The sequence below is a fragment of the Chiloscyllium punctatum genome, chromosome 46, assembly GCF_047496795.1.
Source record: "Chiloscyllium punctatum isolate Juve2018m chromosome 46, sChiPun1.3, whole genome shotgun sequence".
Lineage (NCBI taxonomy): Eukaryota > Metazoa > Chordata > Chondrichthyes > Orectolobiformes > Hemiscylliidae > Chiloscyllium > Chiloscyllium punctatum.
In genome coordinates this window covers 47,308,451-47,328,216 of record NC_092784.1, presented here as the reverse complement: position 1 = coordinate 47,328,216, position 19,766 = coordinate 47,308,451, and the positions used below count along the sequence as shown (strand labels likewise).

The following is a 19,766-nucleotide window of genomic DNA, read 5'->3' as shown; positions in this document are numbered from 1 at the left end:
TCACACCCTTCATAGCCTCAGGTTTTTGGTATGTTATGTCCAAATCGAATCTCCTGGGGAAATAGGAAAGTTGAGACTAGCCGTTGGTCTGGGTTCAAACATATTGACAGATCGTCCTTGAAGATTGTCTATGTTGGTGGCAGCACATGACAAAGTCGACAGAGTGGACACAGGGGTCTTTGACCTTACTCCACACACACATGATGTGTTAGCCTGTCTGGGTCCCTCACAGGGAACTAGGCTGTTCTTTACAGGTCTGCTCTTCAACTCCAACAGGTTGACATCAGACTTTTGCCAAGTGTCACATCTGACATGGTGTACTTGGTGTAATTCTGGGATTCACCCTCGACACTTTGAAAGAAAAGGGGAAGAAACTCAGGGAGATTGTGAACTTTGATGATTCTGAGCTGAGTTGGAGGGTGAACTGTGAGGAGGTTCCAGAGATGTTTCTGTGTAGTTTAGACAAGTAGAGTGAGTGGGCAAATGCATGGCTGATGTAGTATAATGTGGATAAACGTGAGGCTATCCACTTTGGCAGCAAGAACAGGAAATTGGATTCTTATCTAAATGGTAATAGGGAGGTGCAATGAGACATTGTACACCTGTCACTGATAGTAAGTATGCAGGTGCAGCAGGAGGTGATGAAGGTAAATGGTACAGGAATGGATCCCAATGTAGTTATATGCTAAAAGCTGGATCCTTTGGAAGGTACCAGTCTTGCTAGTAAGCTGAGAAATTCTTCACGAGTAAATGCTGGACATCATCCCAACTTGTATCACTTGCTCAGATCGAAGACAAGGGAATGCTGCCACTGATGTGGACTCCAACATTCTAGCAATTGTAACACGATTGATCCTGCTAAGCACAAAACTGGTGAGCAAACAGGCACTGTGTAGTTGCTGGGATGGTAATTTTCAAGCAGGGAAGTGTGTAACAGATCCTTCAGCAGCACGTGAAGGTGATGAGGGAGAACCACAGGAGCAGTTGATCGTACCCTCTCTGGGAGAAAAAGAATGTCTCTGGGAGGAGTCTCAAATGAAAAAGGAGCAGACAGACAAAAGCTTCCTGGACCTAATGTAAATCCCAGGCTTCATTCCTTGTAAATGTCTCCTTGTTTAATTTTATCTTCATGATTATAATGACTCGATGCCAGTGGAGTACAGGATCCTTACTTCATGGTCTTTGGGCTGTCCATGTATTCAAATCTCATGCCATAATAGGCTACTGTTAGGCAAGCCCCCTGCTTCCTTGACCCTGGAGGAAAGAGCTCTAACCTGTTCAGTCAGACAGATGTACAGCACGGAGACAGACCCTTTGGTCCAACTCATCCATGCCAACCAAATATCCACATTTAATATAGTTTCATTTGCCAGCATGTGGCCGATGTCCATCTAAACCCTTCCTATTCATATATGCATCCTGCAACCTTCTAAATTTTGTAACTGTACCAGCCTCCACCAATTTCTCTGGCAGCTCATTCCATATACATGCCACCCTCTGTGAAAATGTTGCCTCTTAGGTTCATTTTAAATCTTTCCTCTCTCACCTTAAACCTATTCCCTCTGGTTTTGGACTCCCCCCATCCTGGGAAAAAGACCTTCTTCGGGACACCTGCACCAATCAACCCCACCACCCTGTGGCTGAACATTTCAACTCCCCCTCCCACTCTACCAAGGACATGCAGGTCCTGGGCCTGCTCCGTCACCACTCCCTTACCACCTGACACCTGGAGGAAGAACGCCTCATCTTCCGCCTCGGGACCCTTCAATCCCAGGGCATCAATGTGGACTTCACCAGTTTCCTCATTTTTCCTCCCCCCCCCACCTTACCCCATTTCCAAACTTCCAGCTCAGCACTGTCCTCATGAACTGTCCTACCTGTCAATCTTCCTTCCCATCTATCTGCTCAATTCTCCTCTCCGACCTATGACCTTTACCCCCACCTCCATCCACCTATTGCACTCTCAGCTACCTTCTCCATTGCCACACTCTCTTCCATTTATCTCTCCACCCCCGAGGCTCCCAGCCTCATTCCTGATGAAGGGCTTTTGCCTGAAACGTTGATTTTCCTGCTTCTCGAATACTGCCTGATCTGCTGTGCTTTTCCAGCACCACTCTAATCTTGACTCTAATCTCCAGGATCTGCACTACCCACTTCCACCTACCTTGTCTATTCATCCTATCCATTCCCCTTGTGATTTTATAAATCTCTATAAGGCTACCCCTCAGTTCTGACACTCCAGGGAAGTTAACCCCAGTATATTCAGCCTCTCCATATACCTCAAACCCTCCAACACTGATAACTTCCTTGTAAATCTTTTCTGAACCCTTTCAAGTTTCACAACATCCTGCCTATAGCAGGGAGACAAGAATTACATGTGGTATTCCAATATTGGCCTCACCAATATCCTGTATAGCCTCAACATGGCTTCCCAACTCCAATATTTAATGCACTGACCAATAATGGCAAGCAAACCAAACGCTTTCTCCACTATCTTATCTACCTGTGATTCCACTTTCAAGGAACTATGAACGTTCACTCCAAGGTCTCTTTGTTCAGCAACACTTCCCAGGACCTTAACATTAAATGTACAAGTTCTGCCCTGATTGTCCTTGCCAAAATGCCGCACCTCACATTTATCTAAATTAAACTTTATTGATCACTCCTTGGCCCATTTGATCAAGATCCTGTTGTATTCTGAGGTAACTTTCTTTGCTGTCCTCTACACCTCCAAATTTGGTGTCATCTGCAAACTTACTAACCATACCTCCTCTGTTCATGTCCAAATCATTTATATGAATGATGAAAAAAGTGTGAACCTAGCACCGATTCTTGTGGCACGTTGCGGGTCACAGGCCTCCAGTCTAAAAAGCTACCCTCCACCACAACTGTCTGTCTTCTACCTTTGAGCCAGTTCTGTATCCAAATGGCTAGTTCTTCCTCTATTCCGTGTGATCTAACCTTGCTAACCAGTCTTCCTTGAGGATCCCTGTTGAATGCATTACTGAAGTCCATATAGATCACATCCACTGCTCTGCGCTCATCAATCCTCTTTGTTACTTCTTCAAAAACCTGAATCAAGTTTGCAAGACGCAATTTCCCAAGCACAAAGCCATGTTAACTATTCCTAATCAGTCCTTACCTTTCCAAATACATGGAAATCCTGTCCCCATCTACACCCCCTGAGAAAAAGAACAGGAAATGACATCACCAACCCAAAGAAACCCAAACATATAAATAGAAGGCAGGAATCAGCAGCAGTGCTTCGCCTGGAGACCAACTGAAGAGGTTACCCAGGAGGGTGATGAAAGGTCTGGAAATGACCTTTCCAGCTCAGCGAGCAAACCTACTCCCAGAACATCAATCTTAGCTACAAATGTTCTCAAAACTCGCTAACCTGCACACCTTTGGATTGTGGGAGGAAACCAGTGGGCCCAGAGAAAACCCACACAGACACGGGGAGAAAGTGCAAACTCCACACAGACAGGCACCCAAGACTGGGATTGAAACCAGGTCCCTGGCACTGAGAGGCAGCAGTGCGAACCACTGAGCCACCATGCTGCCGTCGTTTGATTTCTTTTCCCCCCAAAGTTTCAAAACATTTCAACAGCTTATAAAACTGTAATTACTGCTCCTTGGATTTGAGAAAATCAGCTCCAGCACTGAAAATACCTCAAAAAAGGAGCAGCTCTCATAGCCGTAATTTTCTCCTCTCCTCCATCTTAGATTACCCAGAACCTGGGGACATGTACTCAAGGTCTCTCACTTCCTTTACCCCTTTCAGTGCCCTCCCTCCCAGTTATTATCTATTCCCTTGCTTTGTTTACCCTCCCTAATGCATCACCTCACACTTCTCAGGATCGAATTCCATTTGTCAAGATTCTGTCACCTCAACCAAACCATTGATGCTCCTGCAGGTCATAGCCATTCTCTTCACCATCAATTGCCATTCCAATTGTTGTGCCAGTTACAAATTTCCCAATTGTACCTCCCACATTGAAGTCTAAATGATTAACATATACCACAAGCAGCATGAGACCTAACACTGAGCCCTGTGGAACACCATTGAAATCCATTCATGAAAAACATCCATTCATCATTATTCTTTGTTTTCTATTACTGAGCCATTTTCGGAACCAATTCACCTCAATCCTCTGCTGAATTTTTTCAACAATTTCTGTTTTAATTTGAGACATCCTGAACCCGAGCACCAGGCAGACAACATAATCTTCAGGACTTCCATTCCTGGCGACAGAGAACAGGGTCTATTTCCCTGTCTGCACTATCCTCGATTATAACCACATGTCATTTTCTCCCTTCTCTTGAATGGCGCCCTGCACCACAGTCATTTTGCGGTCATTTTGCTTACCATCGCTACAGTCCCCATTCTCATCCACAAGGAGCAAGCATCTCAAACCTGTTAGACAAGCTCAGGGGCTGAGGCTCCTTCAGCATTATCTCCCGGATTGCTCACGCCTTCCATTCCCCAACTACTGAACAAATTTGAGCTAGTTATTCCAAGAGTGTGACTCTTTCCTGAAACACAGCAACCAGGCAATTCTCCCCCTCCCAGATGTGTCACAGCGTTCAAAGTGCAGGTTCGAGTTCATCAATTGAGCCGGAGTTCCTCAAGTAATCAAAACTTGCTTCAGACGTGGTCGCAATAAACCATAATGGCCATCCACCAACTCCAACATAATGCAGTTACAACACGTCACCTGGCCCAACATCTCCATTTTAATTATCTAGTACTTGGTTTTAAAAGCTTTATACTGCTCTTTTGGTTTGTACCTGTAAATGGTTTTCTGATTTACCTTCAATCTGAAAGTAACTTATTATAGATAGAAGGCCCATGATGCCGGGCTTCAATTTATTCCGTTAAAAAAAAACCCATGAAATTATGAGCCAAAGAAGGCAAGCAAAAAGCACCTCTTCCCCTCTGCAATGAATTCCCACAGTGCCTCCAAATATCCTAAACTAGAAACTCACTTGGGTTCCTTTATTTGCATTCCAAAACTAATTTTCAAAGCCAGAGAGTAAGGAAGTCTGTGAACTGACACCAACGAGTCAGGCAGTAATTTCATTGTAAGTTGGGTCGAACAACAGTTTATTTAAACATGTCACGAGGTGTGACAGCAGACAGAATCTATTTCACACCAACGTTGTCAATCATCTCCATTGTAGCTCGATCTCATGGTGTCTCCATATAGAGCATAAAATAAAATCTCATTTGCTCACAAATATTACTCAATACACCTAGAAGAGTAATAACCGTAACAATAAACTTTATTAAAATACAATTGGTGAAGCATTATAATTAGCTATTAAACTATCCAGGAAATTTCATGAACAGGTTCTTTTACAAATATGGTTTCATTGCAATTTTAAATCCTGTTAATTGACATTTCCACTTCAAATTTGAATCTGAGAAAAACATGTTCCGGTGTTAAACAAATCCAGAAAGCAGTGTGTAAGACCAGTATCTATAACACACTTTGTTGTCATTCAGCTTGCATATAAGTCAGTAACATGGAGCTAAAGCAAACAATTCAGAAAGCCAAATGTGGCTGTTGTTAGCACTGAATCAACCAGGGTAGGGTGGGAATATGAGCATTATTCTCAATACCACCAATATGTACGTGAGAATCTTGTGTGTATCTGTTATATCTATGTCTCTGATGGCTGTGTATGTGGTTTGTTATATATACGTTGTGTGTGTGTTGTTTACGTATACCTGTTTGTACAACCACACATGCACGTGTGTGTGTGTGTGTGTGAGTGTGTGTCTGTGGGAGCTTACCATTGAAGCCCATATCCCATGAAAGAATGAAGAAAAAGTAACAACTTGTGCGACGAAACAAAATAACTCGCCTGGCAAAGCTGGAAAAACCAACAATACACAAATCCAACTTTTTAAACAATGGACATGCTGTACTCACAGACAGACAGAGATAGAGACACAGACACACAAACCAAGGATGGTCTTATCGCTGTCACCTCTGGAGTCCTCAGGAGGGTTACGTTGTTTTAGTCTAGTTGAGAAAATAAATGAGGATCTTTTATTACTTGCCCCTCTTCAATTCAGCAGATATTTAAGAAAGACACAATTGGCCTGAAACCCCTCGGGTTGCAATGATGATTGTTATGCCTGGGTGCATGGTGCCCAATGATGCCTGCTGGGGTTTGCAGGGTCAATGGGAGATCATAAGATATGTAAACAGAGATAGGCCATTCGGCCCATCAAGAAGGACATCACAGCAGCAGACGTTGGATTGGCACTGCCATGTTTTGGCAGGGGAGCACCAATGCACATCTGCCCAGCCTGTTGGAAATGTTTGTGCCGTCTTGAGATGTAAAGTTGAAGGGCTTAAGACCTCTGTACCAAACATGCTTCTCTTTAACTCCTGAGCAAACAGTTTATTTTGCATTAACGTGTAGCTCACTCCATCAGTGAGAGGGAGACAAAGAAGGTGTGGCAAGGTATAAATACTCTTGTGGTGGACACTAACCCTCCCACTTACTGAGGTAACAGTTCACCACTTTGAATCTGGGACACCCCATGCTGGTCTAGGAGCAGGAGATCAAAGATTGGAGTCTCTACACTGCAACTGGCGGAGAGGGGGCTTAGTGTAAGAAAATCAAAGAAAGAATGGAGAATGAGGGGAGCTAGATTAATCCAGTTTTCAGATATCACCCTCAAACCTTCCCACACCTGCCCACCACATTGAACTGACCACAGTCCCTCCAGGGCCCACCTTTCTCTTGCTACTTTTGGAAACAGTGGAGTCCCAGGAGCCATTGGTTTTGAGCTAAGATTACACAGGAGTTCAGTGGAATTCCTAAGGAATTTTGTTCCTAACTTGATAGGATCAGGTAACGGGTTAGCAGCATGACTCTGTTGCCCTTCATTATATTGACTTCACTTATTTCCCACCTTGTTTGGAGGAGATCGTGATGGTCATGGGAATGCCACTAGACCCAGAGGTCCAGGCTAACTTTCCACAGACAATGGTTTCAATCCCACCATGACATCTCTGAAAAGGGCAGGTGAGGAACCAGGATATGCTCCTGTGGACACTGGGAAGCAAAGTGAAAGCATGTGGTTCTGAATCTGAGCATCGTTCCACAAGAGAAGGTGAACAACCATCACCTCACAGTCCTCCACCCACACATATCCTGTGAATACATACACGTCCTGAGCTCAGACAGACGGCTGGGAACTTGGGATTAAACAGTCCGAGGTATTTGATGTTTATGCAAAGGTGCTATCTTGAAAAGACCACAGAGTGGTACAAAATGCAATTCACCAACACACATTTTCATTGGCAAGGTCAAATGAGGGAACAAACCCAAACCTATCCCCAATAGTTGCACATGACATTGCATAACCCAATGAGCTCCCACACACGTGATGTGTCATTGTCACTTTGGGAATGATGGGGAGTGATGTCTCTTTCAGTATTCACCGTGTGAAACGAGCCAAATAATGGGATGTTAATACATGGCCACAGGTGGTAGGCTTTCTACATTGTAGTATTCAAGACACAGGCTATGTCTTGGGATTACCCTGTGTTTTGTATATTAGTACAGGAATTAGACTCAACAGATACTTTCAAGTAAATTGAATCCATTTAGTTCATTTGTATTATATTTACTTAACACAAAAATATTACTCCAGTTTTGAGCAATATAATTTTAAAAGCTCAATACATGTTGATTTGGTTTGATGAATGTAGATGCAAGTTAAGTATTAATTTCTCAGAGATTAAGGCTGCCTTACGAGGAAGGATTGAGCAGGTTGCACCTGCACAAATTGGAGTTCAAAAGAAAGGTCTGCACTCTCATTGAAACACAATCTCTGAGGGGGTCTTGACAGGGTAAACACGGTGAAGATATTTCCCCTCATGGGAGAATCTAGAACGTGACAGCAGAGTTTCAGAATAAAGGTCTCCCAATTTAGACAGAGATGAGAAGGTGTTTCTTCTCTCAGAGGGTCATTACTGTTTGAAATTCTCTCCCCTCAGGGGGCAGAGGAGGCTGGGCCAAAGAAAGCATTCAAGGCCGGATTCGACTGATTTCTGATGGACAAAGGAGTCAAGGATTATGGGGGACAAGCTAGAAGGTGGAGTTCAGAACAGGATCAGAGGGTGGAGAAGCCTATTTCTGCACACTCTTATGGTCATGTTGAAGACTCTGATGATCTTATAACATAAGATTAGAGTATTTTAAAATAAACATATTATCTGATGGTATTAATATTTATCATAAGAATAATGCCTGTCCTTTAGTTTCTAGCTGAAGTAATTTTACATATGATAATTAATTAAATATTGAATGCATGCAGATTAATTCCATTTAGTAGGGAAAAAAAGCAGAAAACTATTTATACATTCTCTACGGTCCCTTTAATTCAGATTTTTTAAGAGAGACAAGTCGGTGGTAATGAATTGGTGGGTGGGGAGGGACAAAGTATAGTATTCCAGGGGTAAGGTGGCTGGGGTCCATGGGATCTTTCTGCCCTGCCTATAGTATTCCATAGATAGAACTTTTCTCCTCTCTCACGAGCCAATGTCATTGCACATCAATTGTCTTTTGGAGCCTCACTTCTTACCTCGAGAGAACTCATCTGAACATTTGAGGTGTTGTTGGTTGAGTATGTGCTTGATTTGATGAACCATTTCCGAACTTCATCCCTCACCTTCAACAAAATTAAGACAATTAAGTCAGTTACAAGAGATTAGGTTAAGCCTGTGGAGAACCCTGGTTGGACCCAGCTCACACAACTGTGAACATTTCTGGTCTCCACTGTGTCAAAGGAACACACAAACCAGGGTGAAGGGTAGAGATAAAGATTGATTTGGATGGTATCAGAACTGAGGGGCTAAGCAGGAAACATTGAAGAGGTTGGGCCTGGTTTCCCCAGAATAGGGGACGTTGAAGGGTGACTGTTGAGTGAAGGGAATTGTACTTTTATTCATGGAATAGCTACAGAACATGTGCCCAAGGAGCTATGACATAGTCATGGGACTAGAACCTGACTGTAAAGTTCTGGAAGAATCCTCTCTTCTCTTGCATATACTTATCTTTATTGAGGCCTTTTAATGTTCACTTGCAAGATTGCAAACTTGATCTCATGACAATGACTGGAAATCTGTTTCCAGTGAGGATCCACAGAACTCTTGCTGTTTTAGTGTACATTATTGATGTGGACTGAAATAAATGAGGCATAATCAAGAAATTTGGATCTGACATGAAAATTGGTGATGCAGTTAGTGATGTGGAGGCTAGCTGTAAACAGAAGGAGGATAACAATGGGCAAAATTCAAAAGGAATTTAACTCAGAAAGGTGTGATGTAATACACTTGGGGAGGACTACTAAGGTAAGGGATTATAAATAGTAGGACACTGGGAGGTGCTAAAGATCAAAGAGAAAAAAAATCACAGAAAATGTTGGAGAAACTCAACAGGTCCAGCAGCATCTGTGAAGAAAGAAAGAGAGTTAATATTTCAATGTCCAGTCTGACTCTTCCTTAGAACTTCAGAAGATGAGAGAGACTTTGTTGTAGGTAAGCACAGGGTCTCTGAAGATAGTAGGGCAAGTGGACAAGGTAGTGAAGAAGGCAAATGGGAGATGTGCCTTTATTAGCCAAGACATAATACAAGACCATGAAGGTCAAGTTGGAACTTTATAAAGCACTAGTTAGATCACAAAGACTGTAGTGCATGTCGTTCTGGTTTGCACATTGTAGAAAGGATGTGATTGCACTAAAGAGAGTGGGGCAGAGATTCACGAGAATGTGACCTCAGATGGAAGGTCTGAACTTTGAGGAAAGGCTCAAAAGTCTGGGCTTGTTTTCCTTAGAGCAGCAAAGGCTGAGAGGGGACCTGATAGAGGTGCCTCAGATTATGTGGGGCATGGATCAGTGGATGCTTCTTCCCATTAGCAAAGAGGTCAGTTACCAGGGAGTGAAGATTTAGAAGATGAAGAGGAGAGTTGGGGAAAATGTTTTTTTACCTGGAGGATGATGGGAGTCCAGAACTTACTGCCTGAAACAGTGGTTGAGTTAGAAACTCTCATAACATTGAAGCAGTATTTAATATTCACTTGCAAGCATTGGGCCAAGCGCTGGCAGTGAGAGTTACTGGACAGTCACTTTGTCACACAGCTAATATCTGACCCACACCCAGTTCCACTGGGAAACTTATCTTTTCCTGTTTCACAAATATAGCATGGTTTGGAGAGTCTCCAGTACCTCCACCTGTAATGGAGACAGTCTTACCTGGCGATTGGAAACACAGTAGACTACGAAAATAAAGAGGCCCTGGAGAGTGTTGATGACAGTGAATAGGTAGGAGAGGAAAATGGTGCTCTTGCTGATATTAAATATCCCAAAGATCCAAGTGCATCCCAGGACAAACAAACGTGCAGTTGCCTTAAGAGTCAGGGTCCTGTTGAAAAGGGACAAAATAAAAAGAATATTCATGTTAATCCATCCCATCATAATGAAGAAAAAGGCACCCATTTGTACACTGCCTTTCACAACTGCAGGTTGTTACAAAGAGCGTAGGCGGGCAGGAGGCTGGAAGAACACAGCAAGTCAGGCAGCAACAGGAGGGGGAGAAGCCGACATGTCGGGGTAACATTCTTCTGGACTGGGGTGGGTGTGGGGAGAGCTGCAGATAAAAGGGGGTGGTGGGGGCAGGGTGATGAAGTGGGGATAGGTGAAAGCAGGTAGAGAGCACAACCTGGTTGGTCATTGGGAGGAATGAATCTGGTTGGTTGCAGGGGACAGTGGAATGGATGGGGAGGGGCTGGAAAGAGAACTGGGGCATGGGCTGGGAGGTTATTTGAAATTGGAGAACTCAATGTTGAGTCCTCTGGGCTGTAGGTGAAAGATGAGGTGTTGTTTTTCCAATTTGCTGTGTGGTTCATTATGGCAATGGAGGAGGCCAAGGATGGTCATGTCGGGAAGGGAGAGGTTAGGGGAGTTAAAATGGGCGGTGACTGGGAGGTCCGGTCAGCCTCTGCAGGCCCGGCTGAGATGCTCACCAAACCATTTCCCAAGTTTACGTTCGGTCTCCCTGATGTAGAGTTCCCTAAGTTTACGTAGACTTAGGGAATAGTTTGCCGAGCATTGCACAAGTCAACCGGACATCCCAGTCACCGCCCATTTCAATTCCCCTAACCACTCCCTTTCTGACACAACCGTTCTTGGCCTCCTCCATCGGCATAATAAACAACACCACAAATTGGAGGAACAACACCTCATCTACTGCCTGGTCAGCCTACAGCACAGAGGATTCAACACTGAGTTCTTCAATTTCAAATAACCTCCCTCCCCATCCCCCAACTCCCTTCCCAGCCCCTCCCCATCCCTTCCACTCCTCCCAGCCACCAACTGGATTCATTACTCCCATTCACCAACCAGGTTGTACCCTCTATCTGTATTCACCTATCCCCACTTCACCACCTGGCCCCCGCAAACCCCTTTATCTGCAGCTGCCCCCACACCCGCCCTCAGTCCTAAAGAAGTGTTACACCCGAAATGTCAATTTCTCTAGCTGCTAATACCACCTTGCTTGCTGTGTTCTTCCAGCCTCCTGCGTGACTACTTTGGATTCCAGCATCTGTAGTTTTTTCTCAAACAAAGAGCACAGCAGCCAATGAAAAATGTTTGCAATGTTGACACTGTTGTGATTTAGCAAACATGGCAGCCAGTTTGCATGCAGGAAGCTTCTGTCAGTAGTACTGTGATAGTCTTCATTTGGTGGTGTTATCTGAGAGATAATTATTGGCCAGGACACGAGGTATATGTTTGTGCGATGGGATCTTTGAGATCCAGCCGAGAGAGCAGATTAGGCTTCAGTTTGATGCCTCATCTGAAAGTGGGTACTTTTGATAGTGAAATATTCCATCTGCATGACACTGGAATCTAACTGCAGCTCTGCACCATCCAGCTTTCAATATGAAGGTAGAATGGAGCATGCAGAGATATATTGTTGCAGCCACCACTGGGTGGGACTGAATCGTGATATGATCTGCAGGCAGTGGGCCAAGGACTTTCTGCTTGGTACTTACGTGGTGTCTTTAATCTTTGAGACATTCACATCACGATTGGTCAAATGATGCCTCAGTAAGCAGAGTGTCCAGACATACAACACCATATTCACCTGGAGAGGGAGAGAAACAAAGTTTGGGAAGCAAAGACAGCATAATGTCTTCGAAGTTCCCAGTGCACACCATTCCAATTATTTGACTTCCAATCTTTCTCCTTGCGCTTAATGGTTATTTGTTGTTGGGAAGTGGGCACGGCTGGCCCGGCCAACACTTCTTGCTCATCCCTAATTGCACCTGAGAAGGCGGTGGTGAGGTATCCTCTTGAAACGCTATAGTCTGTCTGGTGTGTTAAATATCAGAGATTAATAGTTGCTTCAACAGAGTCCAGCCAAACACCTTTCTGATTTAATTCAACTGATACACCGGTGACTTAAACCACACTGCTAACTTCATCTCTACAATACAGCCAGGGAAGATGGCATAGTGGCATTGTCACATGCAGAGACCCAGAAAGTGGCTTGGTGTTAAATCCCACCCAGGTAGATAGTAAATCGTGTTGACTATCGTTAAAAATAGAGTCCCATGGGCGTATCACAACATGCGTAGGCGTTGATTAAAATATCTATACCGAGTCAAGTTCTCATCCGCCATTGGACTGTTGCTGAGAAAGAGCTTTTTATCTATTTGATATATTGAATATGTGTTAGGAAGGTGTAGTTCAGTTGGCTGGTCAGCTGGTTTGTGGAACAGAGTTACAAAAACAGTATGGGGTCAATTCCCACATCAGCTAAGGTTACTGTGAAGGTCCAATCAGATTAAACTCTGCCCCCCTCATCTGAGGTTTGGTGATCTTCACACCTCCATCAGTTGTCTCTCTCTCTCTCTCATGAGAGAGCAGCTTTATGGTCTGGTAAAACTATGACAACTTTACCTTTATAACTGAGTGTCTTGCTTAGGTGGTTAAGAATCGATAATATTCACAGTATCTAGAGTCAAATGTAGGCCAGAGCAATAAGTTTGACAGATCTCCGCCTTGATGCACATTTATGAACAGGACAATACGATTTTCTGATAGTTATTACTGAACTGATTTTATCCCAGATTTACTAATTGGGGGAATTGCCTTGCTGAGATTTGAATTTTAGTTCCTCTCACACCTTCTTTGCTCTATGGCTTTGCCTATACCTCCTTTTCTCCCTTCTGTTGTCTAAAACTCCTCTCTTCTCTGTATCTTGTGTACATAAATTTGGGCTGATATCCTGATGTCCTGCTGTCTGTCTCTCTCTGTCTCTCCTGAACAAGGCCTTGTGACTGGAGAGGTCCCATATGGTCACCTTAGTGAATATTAGGGGATGTGGAAACACCAGAAGAACACGTACCACAATCACAAAGCAGACTGGCCCTTGGAAACTCCATCGAAAACCCCACTCTAGGCTCAGCCAGCAGCTGTAAGAATCAAAGAAATCATTACTGCATGTCATCCAGTCATTGAAGTACCTTTGCAGTGTTGTTGCTATTGTCATATAGAAAACACAGAAACCAGTTTGTGCACAGCAAGATCCCATATGTGGTATTTGTAGTGACGGGGTTTACTGTATGATATGTAAATGAGACACAGTATACATCATCTCAGGAAGTGATAGGATCTCACATGATATGACCATGGTCTTGCTTTTGACTACAGCTTGGTGGCAAGATAAAGTCTCCATTATTTGTTGTTACTTTCGGTTACGTTCATAAATATTAATCTCCTGCACGCAGCCTCAGTAGACACTGTGGGTATTTGTCAACACAACAAGATCAAGAATATTATAAAGTAGGAACAACTGGCAATGTTACAACAATGACCAGGTATTAATGACTTAATGTTTTAATGAGATTGGTTCAGAGGAGACCCCAGTTTGAGGACTTTAGGGAGATCTCCCACACCCCTTCTCCAGTCTGTCATCAGAAGTCAATGAAAATAAAATCAAAGAGATGTGAAGGGGTTGCTGACTTATTTTATATTCATTCCAGAAAGTCAGGGCCCACTAGAGAGTGAGGAGTAATGAGATTTTTGATGCTGAAAATGCTGCCCTCAAACATCTGAGTAACAGTAAATTCAAAAGATTTGGAGTCAAAGCTATAACACGCCTCCAGCTAGAGCACTCCTGTGTATTGTCTATTCAATCTGCTTAGAGATATTATTACATATATTACACACAGATGGATCTTGAGGTCCTCTAATACAGACGTCTTAAGGAAGGTTCAAGGAGACAGTCTGGCAACTGGTGATGTGCAAACAAAATCTTGTGATGTGAGAAAAAAACATTTTCACACAGCATCTCAAGCGCACAACATGCTTACACAGTGGCACCCTGCAATATGGGGGAAGGCTGCATTCCTGGAGGTAGGGTCAATTGAGGTAATCAAGAGAGCATTCATGATTTTGTTTGGATGTAATGGTGTGAACAGATATAGGGAAAAGGCAGAAGATTAGGGTTAGGGTTGGGTTAAAATAGTTGGACTAGGTAAGCGAACCAAACTCAACAATTGAGGCATATTACGTAATAGAGTCCTACCATCACACAGCATGGTAACAGACCCTTCAATCTAACCAGTCCGTGCCGAACATAATCCCAAACTAAAATAGTCCCACCTCCCTGCTCCTGACTCATATCCCTCCAAACCTTTCCTGTTCATGTATCCATTCAAGTGTCTTTTAGACATTGCAATTGTACCCGCATCCACCACTCCCTCCGGAAGTTCACTCCACAGTCGAACCACACTCTGTAAAAAACTTGCCTCAAGTCTTTTTTAAATCTCTCACTTTAAAAATGTGCCCCAATATTGACATTCCCCATGTCAGGGAAAAGACAATTACCATCAACTCTATTTATATCTCTATTTTATAAACTTCTGAATAGAACTGGACTGGACCATAAACACTGATTAGATAATAGAGCTGAACTAGATAATAAAAGCTGATTGATAATGGAGCTAATGTAGTCACTATATGCTCTATGGCCTCCTTCTGAACTGTGATTCTGTGAATTAGTTTCTGGGATGACAAGGTTCTCCTTTGATGAGGCTGAGTCAATTTTAAAAAAGGTATTTCAAGAAAATGCCCAAGAGAAGTTATGAGATGTAACCACTGTATTTTGCCATAAAAACCCACCTGGTTCACTGATGCACCTTTGGGGAATCTGTTCCCCTTACACATTCTGGTCTACACATGACTCCAGATCCACAGCAATGTGGTTGACTCTTAGCTGCCCTCTGGACAGTTAGAGATGGACAATAAACGCTGGCAGAGCCAGCAATGCCCACATCCCATCAAAAATAAACAAACATTCAGAAGAATGAAACATTGAAATATACAAGATTCTGAAACAGCCCCTCAAAGTAGAGACAGTGGCTTGACACAGCAAGTGACTCCTTCAGTGCTGTTCATTCTGTGATGTCAACTAAACATAAAGTTACTCACTCTTTTTCTGATCCGTAACCATAGGGACGGATTGCTGCCGATATAATTACAATCAGTGCAGAGACAGCATAGCCAGAGGGATACAGGTATCTCCGTCTGATGACGTATGTGTGGGTAAACTTTGTGACTGTGAGGTGTCTGCACACAATAAAAACCTGCAAAGCATCCAGGAACATCCAGGCAAAGACAGTTAGAAAGAAGTAATGTAGGCATCCTGCAACCAGGGCACACACCACCTGGAGGGAAGATCAGAGTAATTGGTTAGGCTTCAGCAGTGAGCAAAAACACACAGCCACAAAGACAGAGAGAAACACAGGCAGACACACAAACACGATAAACACAAAGGCTAACACTCTGAAGGCAGACATAACATACAGATACAGAGAGAGACACAGACAGAAACACATATGGAATAACATAGACAGATCACCTCGACAGATATACAGGCGGACTCATAGAGATAAACACAGACACAGGAGACACACGGGCAGAGACACTTGGACAGAGGCACACATAGATAACACCCACAAGCAGGGAGAGACACTGTGTGAAGCACACACACAACACAGGCAGCAACATACAGAAATAAATACACAGATAATACAGTCAGAGAGACACAGTGATAAACACACATAATAAATTCAGAGAAACATAGAGATAAAGACAGAGACATGGGCAGAGACACAAATACAGACAGTTGTAGAAACAGGCAGAGACATACAAATACATAATACACACATTCACAGTCAGAAGCAAGGATTTATGAAATCTATAACCACAAGATTTGAGATGTAATTTAAATTATAATGATATGGCAAAGTCTGTTGATTTTAAAGATCATAGAACTTCAGCAGGGTCCTGACCTCCTAATAAATTACCAATAGACAGAGGCAGATGGAGTCATGGAAAGTTATATTGGTGAGTGGGAGATGCTGTTCTGAGGTGAGGTAAAATAGTAAACAGTGAGGAGAACAGTCTTACATTACAGAAGGATATAAATGGACTGATCAGATGCTTCAGTTATGAATAAACCTTCCAAAGTCTGATGTTGTTTTCTTTGGAGAAGAGGATACTAACAGGGGACACGATTGTGATGTTTAACATTATGAAGTGGAAATGCCGGTGTTGGACAGGGGTGGAAAAATTTAAAAATCACTCAACACCACAATATAGTCCAACAGGTTTATTTGAAAGTACAAGCTTTTGGAGCGCTACTGCTTCGTCAGATAATTAATGGGGCAGGATCATAGGGCACCGAATTTACAGTAAAAAATCAAAATGTCATACAACTGATGCGATGCATTGAACAAACCTAGATTGCTGTTAAGTCTTTAATCACTTAAAATGGGGATGCAGGTTTCGATTAATACGTAAATTGCAGAACTTATTTCAAGTCACTGACCCTCAACAACTTAATGTTTTATCAGTATTAAAAAAAGTGATATCTCAATTCAAACAATGCATTAAAGGTATGAGGTTAGAGTCTGCTTGTACCCAAACCTGAATCAGACTGGTTCTATTTTCAAAGTGGGAATTTATAAAATGTCTCAAGGACTGACTACCTACAGATTATCTGCTTTTGAACAAAGTAGAATGCATCTGCAAATACAAATATGCAAATACAAATTCACAGCATTGACTTCTATATGTGTCTACGAGCATATGTGTGTCTATGTGAGGGAGGGCTGGGGGGGTGAGAGAGAGAGAGAGCACAAGTGTGTGTGTGTGTGTGTGCGTGTGTGTGTTTGATAGAATGTGTGCGAATGTGATAGAGTATATGCCTGTGAGAGTGTGCACGTGAGTGTATATGAAAGAGAGCGTGTGCATGAGAGAGGATCTGCGTGATTGTGTGAATGTGATCGTGTGTAAGAGTTTGTGTGCTTGTGTGTGAGTGTGTATGTGAGAGTAGATAATGTAGTGGGGACACCTGTAGGATGACATGAACCCAAGATCCCAGTTGAGGCAATCCTCATGGGTACCAAACTTGGCTATCAGCTTCTGCTCGGCAACTCTGCATTGTTGTGTATCCCAAATCCCGCTTTGGAGGATGATCATCCAAAGATGAGGCTGAATGTCCTTGTCTGCTGAAGTGTTCCACCATTGGGAGGGATCATTCTTGTCTAGTGATTGTTGCGTGGTGTCCATTCATTCTTGTCATAGCGTCTGCCTGATTCAGCCAATCTACCTGCCTTGGAGCATCATTGCCTGCAGTGTACAGACGACGTTGGCCAAGTCACTTGAGGATCTGCTGCTCATGTGATGGGTAGTCTCCCTATGTGTAATGGTAGTATCCATGTCGATACTCTGACACATCTTGTCATGACAGGGTAGTACGGTGTTGTGGTCAAAGTTGTCCTGAAGGCTGGGCAGTTTGGTGTGAACAATGGTCTGTTTAATGTTCGGTCGATGTTTCAAGGTAGAGGTGGAAGCCCAGGAAAGGTCTTGGCAAGGTGCTCATCCTCATCGATAATGTGTTGCAGGCTGTGAAGAACATGGCAGAGATTTTCCGCTCCCAGACAGTACTGGACAACAAAGGGCAGCCTATTGGCTGTCTCCCATATCTGTCTCCTGAGGAGGTCATTATGGTGGGCATCCTTCAGCACCTTCAGGTGTCCGTGGTGTTCATCCTTATCTGAATGTGTAGGACTTGTCTGTAGGGGATGGCTGTTTTAATATGTTCAGGGTGTGCCTTATGATCCTGCCCCACTAATTATCTGATGAAGGAGCAGCACTCTGAAAGCTTGTACTTTCAAATAAAGCTGTTGGACTATAACCTGGTGTGTGATTTTTAATATTATGAAGGCAGAGATAGAGTAGGTAGGAAGACATTTTTCACCTTGTGGAATGGATCAATGACCAAGGAGCACAGATTTAAGGTGAGGGGCAGGAGGTTTAGAAGAGCTGTGAGGAAAACCTTTTTCATCCAGAGGGTAGTGGGAATCTGGGGCTCACTGCCTGTGATGTTGGGAAAGACAGAAACTCTCATAACATGTGCACTTGTGATGCCAAAGCATACAAGGCTTTGAGCCAAGGGGTGGAAAATGGGATTCGAATCTTTAGATAGTTGCTTTGGAATGGTATAGACACAATGGGTCGAAGGGTTTTTTTTTTGCATTGTAGATCCCTATGACACTAACTGTGTTAGTCCAAATCTTATTGCACATCTCGATGATAACAGCAAATGGGATTCCGTTCACAATCCCATCTAGAGTTGCGCAGGATAGAGACTGAGATCTGGTCGTGAAGAACTTAGGGCTGTGCTCCACTTCCCAGAAATTCATCAGAATCTCATCAGAACCAATTCTGGAGTCACTGTGGAATGGATACCGGGGCAATGTATGAGTAAGTGTTGAGGTCCCTCCCATGGAGACTCCTCTGTGGTCCCCATTCATTGTGGCGTACAAGACCAGTGCTAAAACTGAAGAATCAACTGATCGGCCAGTCCTCAGGGTACTTCTGTGTTCTTTCAAATTTCCAACTTTCTTTTCTGGAAAGAAAGAACTGGAAGAAATTTGGAACTAAGCAGCAGATGAGCACTCTCTTTTGGCTGACCAGAAACCCACTGGGAGCCCACCATGGATATTAAATGAAATAAAATACCACATTCCCCAGCTCCTCTGTCTAAAAATATTAGCAAGGGTAGGGTACTGGGGCAACCCTTCTCTTTCCTCACAGGTTTAATTCTTTCACAAGGCAGGGGAGGCAAGGTTGGAAGGAATGTTAACCCAGACCTCCTGCAGGACTCTCCAAACCTGTGATTGCAACCATCTAGAAGGACAAAGGCAGCAGATATAAGGGAACTCCAGCACCACCTGAAAGGTCCCACTAACCACACACCATCCTGATTTGGAAATATGTTGCTGTTTCTTCACTGATATTCAGTCAAAATTCTCCCTAACAGCACACTGTGTGTGTTCTCACAGTATACAAACTGCAGTAGCTCACGAAGGCAGCTCATCACCACCTTCTCCAGTGCAACTAGGGATGGCCACAGCCTTTGATCTACTGAGAAAAAGTGAGGATCAAGTGTTAAGACCAGACTAAGAAGAGTGAAGAGTGAGTTTGGCTGGATTGACAGTGGTTCATTTGAGAAATCAGATGTTCAAATATCTGCCTGAGAGATCAAAGCGAAATAAAATTAATTTTTCTGTGCAATTAGCTGTCTAATAAGTTAACTAGCGCTGCAGGATTATGAAGAAGCACCCCGCGTATGAGGGAAGATTTGGAGTGTTTTGAACTGTT

The 19,766-nt window shown here is 43.3% G+C and overlaps 1 protein-coding gene across 1 annotated transcript in view; it reads right to left on the bottom strand.

Moving 5' to 3' along the window:
• Positions 1-5,078: 5,078 nt before the first annotated feature.
• The window catches only part of LOC140468002 (adhesion G protein-coupled receptor E3-like), a 61,078-nt gene continuing 46,390 nt past the window's right edge, over positions 5,079-19,766 (bottom strand). Inside the window, exons 13-18 of the mRNA XM_072564132.1 lie at positions 15,525-15,760; positions 13,438-13,504; positions 12,080-12,171; positions 10,281-10,449; positions 8,612-8,698; positions 5,079-6,032 (exon numbers count right to left, since the gene is read on the bottom strand). Of these exons, the coding sequence (XP_072420233.1) occupies positions 6,018-6,032; positions 8,612-8,698; positions 10,281-10,449; positions 12,080-12,171; positions 13,438-13,504; positions 15,525-15,760 (666 nt within the window). The 3' untranslated portion in view covers positions 5,079-6,017. The remainder of the gene's footprint in view (positions 6,033-8,611; positions 8,699-10,280; positions 10,450-12,079; positions 12,172-13,437; positions 13,505-15,524; positions 15,761-19,766) is intronic.